At 51.5% G+C, this 15,498-nt stretch overlaps 1 protein-coding gene across 1 annotated transcript; it reads right to left on the bottom strand.

The window, feature by feature from the left end:
- Nucleotides 1–642: 642 nt before the first annotated feature.
- On the bottom strand, nucleotides 643–5,519 carry SRSF6 (serine and arginine rich splicing factor 6). The gene is made up of 6 exons (XM_063172124.1): nucleotides 5,237–5,519; nucleotides 4,690–4,838; nucleotides 3,282–3,409; nucleotides 2,903–3,111; nucleotides 2,268–2,357; nucleotides 643–2,144 (listed from the first exon to the last, which is right to left on the bottom strand). Exons 1-6 carry the CDS (start codon nucleotides 5,341–5,343, stop codon nucleotides 1,781–1,783), a joined length of 1,047 nt encoding a protein of 348 aa, XP_063028194.1. The 5' UTR covers nucleotides 5,344–5,519; the 3' UTR covers nucleotides 643–1,780.
- Between the last annotated feature and the right edge of the window lie 9,979 nt (nucleotides 5,520–15,498).

Genomic DNA, 15,498 nt, shown 5'->3' with positions numbered 1-15,498 from the left:
GGAATCAACACTGCACACCATTTTTGTATTCATGCTAACATACACCACCCTCAGCAAACAGCTCCAATTTAACCCAAGAACTCCTTATCACAAATTACCACCAGGGTCAGGTGCAGATAGCACTGCAGCAGCCAGGCTGATAACCTGATCTTACGGCAACACCAGGCACAGAACCACTTCAGGTTCCAGGAAGGTGAACTCAGACCTCACCACTCTCCCTAGGACCCCAGCATGGACACTCACCTGCAACAGGCAAAATGCAGCTTTTCAGAGACCATCAGGAAATGGTGAGAAACTGAAATTTCAGGAGAATTGTTTACATAAAGAAATTCCAGGAAAGACAAGTTGGCATCAAGTCACATTTCCCATGTGCACGGTGCTGACCCAATTCCCCTGGGCAGGTGTGGAAGGTGGGACCAGAGGTGCAGCTGTCACACCCAGCCACACCTGCAGAAAGGACAAGGTGACACACTGGGACACAAAGAGCTTGTGCTGGTTTCAAGCACACCACCAAGAGCCTGTCAAGAGCTACCAAGTCTCTCACTAAACCAAAGTAGTTTTTTCCATAAAAGCAGGGTACCTTGTGATTTCCCCAGCACAAGGCAGAGCAAGAATCCCATTTCACTGCAATGAACACAAGAGTTTGAGTCACCAATTTAATTTTATACAAGTCAAACTACACGTTGTATAAAGAGTACAAGGCAGTTCTAATGTTTGCTACTGCATGTTACAAAAATCAATTTAACTATAAAGGGGATTTTTTGGGATGAGTCCTATTCCACAATTTAAGTGAACTGGCAACTGTGGTTTAGCAAAGCCTTTGTTAAAACTAGAACTCTAGCTCCAAGAGATTACATTTCCAATAAAGTTCGGACCTACACACAAGAGGATTATATTCTCCTAGTCTGAAGCAAAACGTTAACATAAGTGAGTCAAAGGGGAGGGAAGACAGATTTCTTTACCTGGGTTTCATGTCCAATGGGGATTCAGAGGCTGACAAACCATACAGCATACTAAGGACTTGGACCACAGCCAAGAGACACTTTCGTGTCTGACAACAGTGACACTTGAGATTCAAGCAAGAAACGTCAGAAAGCTTTTATTCTTTCAAGTCTGGAACAAAGGGGGTTTTAGCAATACTGTAGGATACAGGTTCCAGAGTACCTTTGTCACCTTTAATACAGTCTCAGTATGGGGGGAATGTTCTTTTGGCAAGTCAAGGTACAACATAAGTCCTCCAACTTGAGTTTATTGCTGGTCTAAAATCTTCCTAGTACTGTTACTGGTTTATACAGTTTGCTGACTCCTTCCAAAATTAAGATAAACTGTGTGACCTGCCCAGCAAGGCAATCCTGCCTTTGGCAGCAAGCTGAAACCTATGAAGCTAATGACACCCATGGTTCTAATGCCATGAAAAAAAAAAAATAGGAAAAAAGGATATTTTCAAAAAGCCCATATTTAAGCCTGTTTATATTCAGTTTATTTTTAATATAAAAACCACTTTGCATTTAAGAGTAGTTAAGTTACTCCTGCAGAAATGCTATAAAATCAAACTTTCAACTCAATTTCTACAAAATGGGGACTCTTCCTGCTTTGTACGACCATTCCACCTGGTATTGTCAAATTTGGGATAGAAATTAAACCTTTATGCCTTAGTTCTTAGGCCATTCACTCCTGCAAGAGAAAAAACCAACTTCTGAAGTACTAACATAACATTAATGGCCTGACAGGTAGGAAAATGTTCCATAATAGTGTGCAAGGTGAGAGGAGAGTTGTAGTCCTAATCTCTTGAACTGGATCTTGATCGTGAGCGGGACTTTGAGCGGGACCTGGAGCGGGACCTGGAGGCGGCTCTCTTGGGCGGTGACTCGGAGCGAGCCTTGGCCGACGGCTGCTGCTGCGGAGAGTTGGAGCGAGACCTGCTCCTGGACCTGGACTTAGACTTAGCATCCCCTTTACCATTTTCTTTGGGAGATCGAGACCTGGATCTGGATCTGGACCGGGACTTCTCTGACTTCTCCTTGGATCTGCTGTGTGAGCGTGACCCCCTGTCAGACTTGGGTTTGGATTTGCTCTTTGATCTGGACTTCCTGCTTTTGGATCGGGAACGGGAGCGGTCTTTGCTTCGTGACCTGGATTTAGATCTTTCAAAGAAAGAGAGAGGGAGAGAGTTTATTCTGCATGGCCTGCAATGCACTTCCAGCAGCTGTAAACATCTGTCAGCACGGCAGTTCCTGCACTGACAGTGTTAACTCTGGGGCACTTACCGGGAACGGCTTTTGGAGACACTGCGAGACCTGCTGCGGCTGCTCCGACTCCTCCGACTTCTGCTTCTAGACCGTCTCCTGGATCGTGACCTGCAGACATTTAAAATGTCATGCCCTTTCTCTTTGCCTGGTTGTGCCCTCCATCACCAAGTACAGGATGGAAGGGATCTCAAAGATCACTGTGTTCCACCCCTGCCATGGGCAGGGACACCTGCCACTATTCCAGGTTGCTCCAAGCCCCACCCAACCTGGCCTTGGATACTTCCAGGGATCCAGGGGCAGCCACAGCTGCTCTGGGAAGTCCATCCTCACAGGGAAGAACCCTCCTGATTGTATCTAATACACTGTGCTATCCAGTAGCATAATCTAACAGAGAAAAGCTGCTACAGAACTTCTCAGAAGCAAGGGTGGTCCCACCATGGTGGGTTTAACATACTGTCAGTGAATCACATCTGAGGTTTCACACGTGGAAAATTGCTCAAACGTGGCTTTGCTGTTTGATGTAAAATGTTTCCTTCTACACTAAGGCCTCCTATTCCTAAACCATCAGCTGAGGGTGACCCCTGCAGGTAGGGCACCCATCCCCATGCTGATTTTTGCTGCACCATTTTTGCTGCAGTGTGCCCCCGAGTTACCTGGACCTGCTGCCGGAGTAGGATCGCCTGTGGCTGGAGCGTGGCTTGTCCTCCACCAGCCTGATCTTCCTGCCATTTATCTCTGTGCCATCCAGCTTGTCCAGGGCGCGCTTCATGTCCGAATACGAGCGGAACTCGATCACTCCTTCATTTGTACGTTCTTTGTGGGCATCTGCATAGGTCACCTCCCCAGCCTGCCTCATGAAATCCTGCAGGAAGCACAGGGCAGCTACAGAACAGGGGGGTTCTGCAAACAGCACTCAGGGCACACAAACACTTTTAAATTATTCTACTGCAACAAAACCAACATTGCTATTAAAGGAAGCTATTGCTTCCTGATATTCACAACAGACTCCAAACACAGAACATCAATACCTACTTTTAAATCCTGCCAACTACAGCGACTGGAAAGGTTCTCAACAATCAGCCTGAACTCTGTACGAACGGGCGGTCCGTATTTATCTCGTCCCGATTGTCTCCGACTGCTATATCCGCCACCACCCCCACCTTGATGTACAAAGAAACAAAGTTAGGTTGGCTCCTAGCACGAAGGAGGATCAATGTTCTGAAAAAGTTAGTTTAACAGTCATATTTACTGGAGTAGGACTTTATTTCGCTAAGCCTCCAATAAACTTTGCAATTTTGCCATGATCTATATTAATGGCAAATCAAACAGACTAACATCCTACAAGTCTGTGCTCCTATGATCTGTTAGAGAGTGACTGCTCCTTATTAGATTCACCTTGCTAAGTTTTATTTTACAGAACATTGTAAAATATAAAACTTAACTGATTACATGCATTTCTACATTTTACAAAAACGTTTACTAGTTACACTAAGTACTTACATCACAGTATGAGGTTTTTGGTGGTGGTTTGGCCACAAAACACGCAAGGTAACAGTCACCTAGTTCAGTTTAACCAGTTTTGTCTAACCCTTGGAATCCTCACCATCACCCTGCGTCTAATGGCAAAAGGCTGCTGTCGTCATGGCTTCCGGTAAGGTCAGCCAAAGGGTCATAGGGCAAGGGTCACACAATGTATGGAAAAGCCATGGCCAGGAAAGGCAGTCATCTTAGCCTCAGTGGACACAGCCTCAGCCCCACTGGTCACTTTTAAATTGAAACATCAAGGACTTGTTAAAAAGTTTGAATTGAACATGCAACAATTTTAAAACAATATAATACATTTGATTTTTTTAAAAAGACAGAAACCCACCCCCCCCAACACCACGATTCCAAACACCACCGAAAAATCAACCGTAGTACTTTTAGTTACAGTACTAGGCCGTTCCAGCTCTAAACAGCTCAGCTCAAGAAGCTACACGAGCGAGCTGAGCACAGAAATATTTACAATACCCCCCCTTCAGCACAACAGATTCCTGCTCCAAAACCTCCCCCCGCCCCTCCCATATATCCAACTGAATCAATCACATCAAAGTTCACAGCTGAGCGATTCTCCCCCAGTTACACAACGATATTTATACACTAACATTACTGATGCAACATCGCTGTTACATCTTAAATGCTCCCAGGAATACTGGAGCCGTTAATTAGCAGAGCAAACCCTTTCTACAAGGCCACGATTTGGGAGCCACAACTGCTCCGGGATACCCGAGTGCGCTGCTGGTGCCGAGGAAAACGCTGCAGCCCCAGCGGTGCACCGGGTACCCCCCGCTAACGACCCTGCCCACCCAGCCCGGGGCTCGGTGCCAGCCGAGCCCTGCCCGCCCCCGGCCCTGCCCGCCGCTGCCCCGAGCCCCGCGGGGAGGGACGGGCCCGGACTCACTGCGGCTGCTGTAGCTGTAGCCGTCCCTGTCGCGGCGGGGGCCGCGGGCGTGCTCCACGATAACCCGCTCCCCGCACAGGTCCTTCCCGTTCAGCTCGTACACGGCATCGTCGGCGTCGCGGGAGTCCTCGAACTCCACGAAGCCGTAGCTGGGCACAGGAGAAAGGCCCGGTCAGGCGGCGGCGGGGGGAGCACAATGTCACGGGCCCCGGTGCGCGCCGCGGGCCACGGTCCATTCCCGGGTCTATTCCACACTCCCCAGTCCATTCCACGGTCCCCGGTGCACGCCACGACCCTCGGTCTATTCCCCGGTCGATTCCACGGCCCATTCCGCCATCTCCGGTGCACGCCGCAGCCCCCAGTCCATTCCCCGGTCCACTCCCCGGCCCCCGGAGCACGCCGAGGCCCCGGGACGATGCCGCGGCCCCCCCGCTCCGCTCCCCCCCGGCCGCCATCTTGCGCCGGCGCCACGCGGCAGCGGCCGCGACATGGACGGGCCCGGCCGGCCCGGGGCCCTCGGCAGGGGCGCACGGACGAAGGCGCTCACCCGTTTTTGAGATCGACCTCGAGCAGGCGGCCGTAGCCGCTGAAGAAGCGCTGGATGTCCTTCTCCCGGACGTGGTAGCTCAGGCGGCCGATGTAGACGCGCGGCATGTCCGCGGCGGGGGGGGGAGGAGGGGAGGGAAAGGAAAGAAGAGGAGGAAGAAGAGGAAAGGGAAAGAAAAGAGACAGAAAGAGAGAGAGAGAAGGAGCGAGAGCGCTGGCGGCGTGAGAGGCGGAGGCGCTGCGGGCCCGCTCCGCACGGCCGGGCCTGGCGCACTACAATGGCGCCCGCCACCATCCGCCGCTTTTATAGCGGGAGGCGGGGCGCGCTTACGTCACCGCGCCGCCGCGCGTGCTCGGGGGGTGGTGGTTGAGCGTTGCGCGCGCGCGAGGGCTCGGGCGGGGTCTAGCGGGCGCGCGGGAGCTGCGCGCGGCTCTGCGCATGCGCCGCCAGTGTTCGGCGTCTCACGCGCTCGGCCCCGCAGAGCTCCAGGGGCGAGCCCGAGAGGGTCCCGGGGTCAGTCCCACAGAGCACCGGGATCAGCCCCACAGAGAACTGGGGTAGGGCCCACAGAACACCGGGATCAGTCCCACAGAGAAATGGGATCAGTCCCACAGAGCACCGGGATCAGCCCCACAGAGAACTGGGGTCGGTCCCACAGAGCACCGGGATCAGCCCCACAGAGAAATGGGGTCGGGCCCACAGAACACCGGGATCGGTCCCACAGAGCACCGGGATCCGTCCCACAGAGAACTGGGGTCGGTCCCACAGAGCATCGGGGCCAGTCCCACAGAGCACGGCGATCAGTCCCACAGAGAACCGGGGCCAGTCTCACAGAGAACTGGGGTCAGCCCCAAGAACAACGGGATCGGTCCCACAGAGCTCCCGGGGCGAGCCCGGCAGAGCCCCGGGATCAATCCGAGAGAGCCCTGGGGTCAGACTCCTGCTGCAGGGGCAGGCTGCCCCTCTCTCTCTGCCCCTCGGGATGCTGCAGAGCTTTGCTGGGCCCCCCTTGATGCTGCATCTTTCCCAGCTCACTCAGCCCATCCCAGCTTCCCTTCTGCCCTTCCCTGACCTCCTGCAGCTGCACTCCAGTGCTCCTTTGGGCAGGAGCTGCCAGAACTGCAGCCAGGATTGCAAGTGCACGCTAAGCAGGATTCAGGCAGTGCCACGAGGGTGTGCTCTCCATCAGGGAGGAAGGGAAGAGCAAACAGCCCCAGCCTTTCATTCCCTGCCCTTGGGCTGACAGCAGTGGCTTTCCACCTCTCCTGTGTAGAGTTTCCATGGCTCCATCCCCCAGAGCCCCACTGCCCTCTCTGGCAGCAGCAATGGCCACATCAGTCTGTCATTCTCTGCTGCCACTCAGGACGAGTTCTCCCCTTGCAGGCACACGTCCTGCTGGGGATCAGCACTTGCCTTTCCTCTCCTCTCTCCCCACTGGCTGCTCTCCGATGGCCATGGACAAACACCTTTCTATTAACAGCAAACCTGGGACTCTCTCCTTCATTCCAGATCCAGATATTTAGAAATCTGAACAAGGGTTTGGACACCAGGAATTCCCCAAAGCATGCAATGTCAATAGGGACAGTGAGGACATTGAGAACTAAAGGTCCTAGGGCACAGAATCCCAGCATGGAGGAAAATCATCAGCCTCAGCATTAACTGGCTTTGCCATGACTACAACATCTTCTCCTCCTTATTCAGAAGAATGCAATTACAAAAGTTAAACTGAGAAAAGGTGCTCTCTGGAACTATGAACACAAGGCCCAACCATAGCTAGGAAATGGCACTTTGTGGCATCTGCCAATCTCACCAGCACACCTTTCCTTTCCCTCTCCAGCTTTTCCAATTTCCTCTCCAGAGATGCCACCTCGTGATGGAGAGCCACAGCCTCTTCCTGCCTTTCAGTGGCCTCTTTCTCCAGGGCAATTTGGTGAGAGATGTGCTTGGCTTCTGCCTGCAACCACTCTGCAGAAGGAAAGGGGAAAGAAAAGGGAAAATGGGAAGGGGAAAAGCAAAGTAAAGGCAAACTGATGTGCATCCTGCAGAGACAACAGCACTGTCTTCTCTACCTGCCTGAGTTTGCCAGGCCCTAAGCCCACAAAGGCTCCAAAGCTGACAGAAATGAAGGAAAATTCCAGGCAGAGAAAAAGGCAGGAATGAAAGGGGCAAGGTTCAGAGGGATAGGAAAGTGTGTTTGCTCTTGGCCTTGTGCAGAGTGAGCAAGCCAAGACAAAGGAGAGGGATGCCTGTGCAGCACTGCTCCAGAGAGGCCAATAGCCTGGAGACTCTGGCAGGGCCTGGAGTTTGGGGCAATGGAGCTGAGGCATCCAGCTACAGCTCCTTGGCACAGACACGGCACCTGAGAGGCACCAGCTGTGCACGGGATCAGCCCTAGCACAGCCAGATGGCACTGCCAGCCACAGCATGTTTCTCAGGAGAATGCTTTCACTGGCACTTGGATGGAGAAATCTCCTGCTGGCTGTTTTTGCCCTCTGCCATTTCAGGCCAGTGCCTGCATGGCATCAGAGATCCCTGCTGGTGAGACAAGATGGGGCAGTGGCTGGGAGAGGAGAAGCTGTACCTCGCTCATAATCCTCCATCTGTTTCTGCAGCTCCTGACTGTGGGCTCTGAGGTTGTCCCTCTGAGCCTGTGTCTTCCTCAGCTCCAGCACCACGGCCTTGCACTGTGTGGCCATGGCCTCTGCTCTTTCCTCAGACCTCTGTAGCCTCACATGCAGCTCAGACACCTCAGCCTTCAGCAGCTGCTTCTCTTGACTTGTCTGGTGCTCTCTCTTCTCTAGCTCTGCCAGCAGTGTGGCCTGCATCTGCAAGATGGATGCACAGAGCCTCAGGGACAGGGCTGCTCCTGAGGCCACAGAGTGGGCCGCAGGGAGAGCAACAAAGGAGAAATGACTTCAAGCCAAACCCAGAAGGCACAGAAGCAAGGATTGCAATGGAGACAAATGGAGAGAAAACAGGGAAAGGGAGGCAAGGGGCATCCTTGGGCTGCAGCTCTGAACAGCGGCTGAACTGGCTGTGCTGGAAGTGCCCTGCCCAGCCTGCCGCAGCCACCTCTGTGTCCCCACATTGCTCAGAGCCTGGCACAGGCACCAACTCTGTCTGGGACAACACTGCTAACAGAGGGACAGAGAAGCTCCAGAGGAGTCTGCTGCTGCTTCTCCTCCCACATTTCCTGCTGGGACCCGGGAGAGGATGGGGAAAACTTCTGCAGCTGACACCAGATCCAGCCTCAGGCTCAGGGTGCAGCAGCAGCCCCGGGCAGAACACGGCAGCTGTGGATGCTGCTGGGAGGGGAAAGAGGTTGGGGCCTCCAAGGCAAAGGTGCTGCTGTGTGTCCCTGGAGAAGAGGATGCCACTGCACAGCTTACCTGGTTTTTGACCTGCTGCATTTCTCTTCTCTGCTGAGAACGGAGCAGCTCTGCCTGCTTAAGAGCAGAAAATAAGCCAGACACACGATTTTTCAGTGTCAGGTTCTGTTCTTCCAGCATTCTGAGGCACTGGTTCTTCTCCTCCAGAGACAGGATCAGCCTAGAAGGAAAGTCTGAGAAAACCCCAGGGTCAGTCCCACAGAACTCTGTCACAGCCTCCTGAGAGCCCAGGCTGCTCCAAGGGCTCTGTCTGTGGAGTCCCTTCCAGGCATGGCTGCACAGGAGAATCCCAAACATCTGCCTGGAGTCACCAAGACTGTGTCCTGACTTCCCTTTTATGGTCTGAATTAGGAAAATTCTCCCAATCTGTTGATAAAAAAACCTCTGAATATGTAGATAAATGCACTGTTACAGTCTGCTGGGCTTTATATTCAAAGTATTTGTAGTGTACGCTATGATTTTTATATTTGAGACAAACTTCTATATATCTAATTGTTATATTGTATTACATTAGTATTTAGATTTTATATAAGCATTTCTATTCTAATGCAGCTAACATTTTTATGTTGTATACTACATAATCAAAATAGTAAAAAGGCCACATTTAGTTCTACTCCAGGATTTTTCCCAGCTGCTTTAAAAGCAGCTTGTGTTCAGCTTATGTTTCCTGCTGAAAAATCCCTGTCTGTGACAGCCCAGGGTGCCACCACTGCCTTCCCTTTCTAGGGCGTTGCTCTGAGTGAATCTGTAACAAAGCAACTCCTGAGTTTCAGTTAAAGAACTGTGAGAATCTCTTTTTTTTTTTTCATTTAATAGAAGCTTGATTCATGAGTGCAACAGGCAGTGTTACAGTGGAAAGGGCTTGGATGATTTCACAAATTCATGGAGTGTTTTCTGTGTGCAGTTGCAGCAAGTAATTTACAAGTTGCTGTATTTTTTTTTTCCCACAATATACAGATATTTTGACTTAAATTTAGCCATTACACATCTCTGTGTAGAAAATTCAAAAAGCCTTTTTAAGTCCTTTATAGCCCAACACAGAGAGGAACAGTACGAGGGATGTTGTATCTTGTCCCTGAGCCTACTGAAGTAAAAGCTGTCCTGGAATGTTGGGATGTAGCTCACAGTCAGGATTTTCCATGTTTAGCTGTTCTGTAGGAGAACAAGCTCTGAAGCACCAGAGCTTTCTCAGAAACTGCTAAGTGGGAAAACTCTTTGTTATAAAAGTGTCACAGTGTCTCTGAGCCTCTCCTCTGGGCAGCAGCACCATTGCACTGAGTGGGGCATACAGAGAACTTAAAACGTAAAAAACCCCCAATATTTAGGTAATTTGTATCTCCTCTGGGATAACTACAGGTTACAGTGCCTAATCCCACAGCTCCTCTCCCCACCATAGCTGGGTTTCTGTTGTTTTCCACTCCTGTTCTCCCCATAAAATCTCCCTGGCACAAATTAAAAAACCCTTGATGGGGCATTCATCTGGAATTGTCTGTGCTGGCACCTATGGAGCTGCCTGTGAGACCCACTGGAAACAACCCCATTAGACAGGAGCAGCTAAACCATCCTCTGCCCAGTGAAAATGTGAAACCTGGACTAAGGTCCAAGGATAAAGAGGAAAACTCAGCCTGGTTTTAAGGGCTTCCCTGCAGATGGATGCTCTTCTGGACCAGAGCCCTGGGGAACTGCCTTTCTCCAAATATCTGCCCTTCAGTCCTGTTTTCACAGCCCATAAAAGCTGCTCTCTCATAGATGATGATGCTCATTTCAACATCTCTGCCTCTCAGTATAAGGAATTTCTTTCCTTGTTCCAACAGGGAAAAATAAATTCTTGATGGCAAAAGTGCTATCCATGCAACCTCTGAGCTCTGAGCCCTCAGCTGGTGTTTACATCAGCACCTTTTCTGGGGAGAACATCCCAGTGCTGTGCCCTGGAGGTGGATGAAGTGCTGCCTGTTCAGCTCAGGGCTGCACAGAGTGGGAATGATCACAGCCCTGTGCTTCCAGGCTGGGTTTGTGCACACAGAGAGCTGGGCTTTGGCCCTGCTCACCCTGGGACCACAGGTGGTGGCAAACAGAGGGAACAGTACAGGAGGGAATTGGTTCTCTTGTAATAAGACAACCTGACAAACCCACTCCCAAAATCAAAGTCAGGTTAGGAAAATACCCAAACCAGTCAGCAACAAAACAAGACCAGAGTGAGACAGATCAGGAAAGGACAAACAGCACTAGGAGTGCATTTTCTGGGTCAGGGAGTGTCTAGATGGGAACAGGAGACACAGTTCCCTGCTTCCTGCTCGTGTGTGAGCAGATCCAGCAGGATCTCAGCACAGGCACCTCCCTGGGCCTGGGCCAGCACGGCCCCAGAGCAGCTCCACAGGCAGAGCCCCTTTCTCCAAAGCATCAGTGCCTGGGCTCTGTGGCTCTTTGGAATATGCAGAGCATGAGGGGTCCCGTGTCCCACGGGATGCTGATACACCAGCACTGGCTGTTGTGTCTTTCAGGCTTCAGGGGCCCTGACATCGTGGTGGCTGTCTCTGGTGGAACATCTCAAGGCCCCTGGCAGGTGGCAGCAGAGTGAGATTTGCTGAGGCCACAAGAAAAGGGAGGGAGGATTCATGTTGGGATCTCGTCCTTTTGTTTTGTTTTTCCATTTCTGTCCTTCAGAAGGAATCCAGAGTCTTTAAGGTGCCTCCTCACTTGGTACCACATCTCCCTCCAGTGCTCTCTCAAGCCATTTGCAAATGTTTCCTTCTCACATCCTCTGCCCTTTTTTCAGTGTTTGTCCCCCATAATCAGTGGTGTGTTTTTCACATTGTTTGTTCTTCCTCTAGCTTTGTCCCACCTTGGTCCTGGATTAGGACCAGCCTGGGGCCCAGAAGGTGAATGGCAAAAGCTCCCCCTGTTCCAAGGCCATTTAGGGACCTCTCTGACCAGCCTTGGCTGTAATTAGGATGGCCTCACCCTTGTGCTGTTTTATTCCTTCTCTTTTGCTCTCTTGGAGATCCTGGAACACAAGAACTGTCTGTGAAACAGTGACACAGTGACCAGAGATGAACCTCATCTCTCCCACAGTCCAGGCAGGCTGGCAGAGGTTGTTCAGAGCAGATGCAGATAAGATCCAATTATCTTCACCCTTCTGGATCAGTGCCTGACCTCTCTCTGTGTGCCCTGCCATTTTTACAGCCCTGACTGGCAGTCCTGTTCCTGGCACCCACGAGCACAGGCTCAGCCCTGAATCCACAGCTTTCCTCACACCCAGAGGGATGTGTGCTCCTGGGACTCAGCATTTTATGGTTTGATCCACCAAATCAGCTGGAGCTGCACAACTGGAAGCTGCAACTCTGTAGTTCAAGCCTTTATTCCTTTTCCCTGGGCAATTAAGAGAAATGAAGACAGATGAGTATCATGGTGTTTCTGTGCCACAGTGGAAGGAGGGAGGAGTGTCAGAAGAAAAAATTACATTCATCTTTTTCCCTCCTAAGGGGGAAAGGCTCTGATCTCTTGCTACAAAGGTTCAAATCTGTAATTAATCATAATCTGGGACATATGAAGCAGAGCTCTGGTAACATTCTACAGGCCTTTTATTGTTAGTCCAATATAAATATCAATGTAACTGTTCTGTCTTGTTGGGGCCTAATATTTGGCTTGTCATTATTTCTTATATTCTGTTGTCAGAGGAGCCCTCAGGGTTGCATTCATGTTCTTTCTCCAGCTGTTCCAGCAGCAGGTATGGCCATATAGGAATGGCTCATGAAAACAGTCTAAAGTGTGCATAATTATGAATTTATTATCCACCAGCTGTATGTTGCAAGACTGGCGTGTCAGGATGCTGCTGTCAAATGTCTGACTGTTTCTGTTGCATTTCCTTGCCCCATCACCTTGTTCTTGTCACACTTCTCTGACTGGGAGCCCAGTTCTGAACATGAGGCCTGCTCCAGAGGCAAAATGAGCAGGTTTTCTCCCATCTTCCCATAGCTCCTCCTGGGGATCCCATAGACAGTGACACCAGAAAGATCCACGTGTAAAACACCCCAATTCAGCTCAGGTGTTCCTGGGGTGCTGCACTGTTGGGGTCATTCCCAGCCTCCCTGAGGGTCTCACCTTCATCTTCCCTGTGTTAGTGGGGAATGGAGGGAGAGCAGAGGGCAGGAGGTGTCCCCATGGCACCTGAAAGTGTGGCCCTGCCTACAAGGGTCCCTTCTTCTTGCGTGTGGCTTTTTCTCTCCAAAATTCAGGATCAGGGAGCATTGCAGGGATAATGTTCTCTTCTATAGGATGGGGGAAGAAAGCAAAGGGGTAAAGAAGCAATATCTCAGAGACAGGCCACAGCAAATCAGTGAGCTTCAATTGAATGATTTTTCTGTGGAGTTTTAGTTCTCCAGCTGCAATTCCTAAGGATTTTAAGTCCTCTGCCCTGTTAAAACGTGAGAGCTCCAAAAGCTATTGGCATCCAGTCATGGCACAAGCTAAAACTGCCTCTCAGTCAGGTGATGCTACCAGTTCCCAGCAGCTGACCAAGCAGCTCCTCCATCTGCTGTGCCTTAGGACCTCTTTGAGAGCCATCCCAGCCACTGACTCCTGGGTTAGGATCAAAATGGGACCCCTGTTTCTGTGCAGCACTGCTGGAATGGGCCTTTCCCCCACTGTTTCCTCTGCAAAATGTGAGGGAAGGTCCTCAGATGCCTTGTGGGTCCCCTCTGGGCTTGGTCTTTGAAGTGGCCAGTGCAGGAGAGCAGCCAAGCAGGGATGCACGTGGGCTGTGCTGGCTCTCAGACTCCTGCTCTCTCTTCTGCCAATAGATTCATTCCCCCATGGTCCCTCCATGTCAGCAGGGGCTCCCAGCATGGCTCAGAGTGGGTGTTGGTACAGCTAGAGCTCACACATGCTGAGGGAAATGGGTATCCTTGGGCTCTGAAAGTGTTTGTTCCTCTGCCCAGTGGCACCATTTGATGTTTTGTGGACTTATTGCACCTCCAGCATGGTCACAGACTCCAGCCAAAATTCTCTCTGTACTCCAGGTTGAAAAGGCTGCAGGAGGAATGCCATCAATTCTGTGCTCACAAAAAGCACTAATTGCACTCTGAACCCAAATTTCTCATTTTATTCACTTTGGGGGCTGTATGAAAGGGCTGTCAGCTTCTGCTATGGGTACACACAGAAGATCAATTGGTGTCTCCACGTGCAATGTCTAGACCCAGCTGATACACTGCTGGGTTAATAACATTGTGCTGCTTTGGGCTGGGGTGGGATTAATTCTCCTCACAGTGCCTGGTGTAGGCTGTGCTTGGGATCTGTGCTGGAACTGCTGATAACTCAGGGGTGTTTTAGTTACTGAGCCAGAGCTGCTCTGCTCCTCGCTCCTGCAGCAAGAGGAGTGCACAAGGAGCTGGAGGGGGCACACAGAGGGGACAGCTGAGCACAGCTGACCCCAGGGACATCCCAGACCATAATGTAAAGCCAGGGAAGAAGGAGGAGGTGGGGGATGTTCTGAGTGATGATGATTGTCTGCCCAAATCCCTGTTACCATGATGGAGCCTGGCTGTCCTGGGCATGGCTGAGCACCTCCCTGCCCGCGGGAAGTAGGGAATTAATCCCTTGCTTTGCTTTGCCTGTGTGTGCAGCAGCCCACAGGAGTCCTTTTTGGTGCCTGCTGTGGGGCTGCAAGCGTTCAGGAGAGTGACAGGTTCGATTGGAATGTGCTGCGTGGAATCTATAGGTGTGAGTGCTGTTGAGCTGTTAATTGGCAGCTCCTGTGCTTGCCGGGGGCTCGGCTCACCCTCAGATTGCAATCTTGTGCTCATTAGTGGCAGCTTTTGGCGTTCCCTGCTGGCTGTGGTGCCGATCATCTCACTGTGCTGTGCCTGGGAACACCTCGATAACAGCCAGGGAGATGTGGCACCACTGCAGTGTCTGTCCTGGGCTGGCTGGGCAGGCTGGAAGCCCAGGAGAGCTCCAGGCAGAGGGACTGGGCTGAGCCTGTGCAGGAGCAGGTTCTGTGTTAAAGGGACTGAGCTGAGCCTGTGCAGGAGCAGGTTCTGTGTTAAAGGGACTGGGATGAGCCTGTGCAGGAGCAGGTTCTGTGTTAAAGGGACTGGGACTGGGCTGAGCCTGTGCAGGAGCAGGTTCTGTGTTAAAAGGACTGGGCTGAGCCTGTGCAGGAGCAGGTTCTGTGTTAAAGGGACTGGGATGAGCCTGTGCAGGAGCAGGTTCTCTATGAAAGGAACTGGAGCTCAGATGAGCCTGTGCAGGAGCAGGTTCTCTATTAAAGGACCTGGTGATGAGTCCACACAGGATCAGGACACCCCAAAGTGTCTGTGATAACTCCACACCAGGACAGGTACTTCTGGAAGTGTGTGGCTGTGGGGATGTCCATCCTGCAAAAGCTGTGTCCCTTTAGAGAAAAGGATAAATCCACACTGGAGAAGGGAAATCTCAGGGTATCTGGTGCTGTGGGACAAGGCCATGCTGCAGCAGGCACACCTTGAACATCCTTGGCTGGGCATGAGGCTGTGCTGGAGCACCTGAAACTGTGTGCCCATGGATTAGCACACCCAGAGGGATGGAGGCAGGGCACTCCCAAAGGGAATGTGGCTGTGGATACTGCCATGCTGAAGCTGGTGTGTCTCTGGAGGTGCTGCAGCCCCTGGATGAGGTGCAACTCAGAGCTCTGTGGCTCTGGATAAATCTGTGCCACAGTAGCTATATCCCTGTGGAGACTGTGGTTCATGGATAAAGCTCCACTTTGAGCAGGGACACCCCTAAGGGACTCCAGTCTGTGATTAAATCCAAGCTGGAGCAGGGGCAGGGAAGGAGGGAAGAGTTCACTGCAGTGTTAAACCCGATAATCAGATCCAAAGAGGTGGAGATTGCCAT

This window comes from Melospiza melodia, chromosome 19 (assembly GCF_035770615.1).
Source record: "Melospiza melodia melodia isolate bMelMel2 chromosome 19, bMelMel2.pri, whole genome shotgun sequence".
In the NCBI taxonomy this organism is placed as follows: domain Eukaryota; kingdom Metazoa; phylum Chordata; class Aves; order Passeriformes; family Passerellidae; genus Melospiza; species Melospiza melodia.
This window is presented reverse-complemented; position numbering and strand designations above follow the sequence as displayed.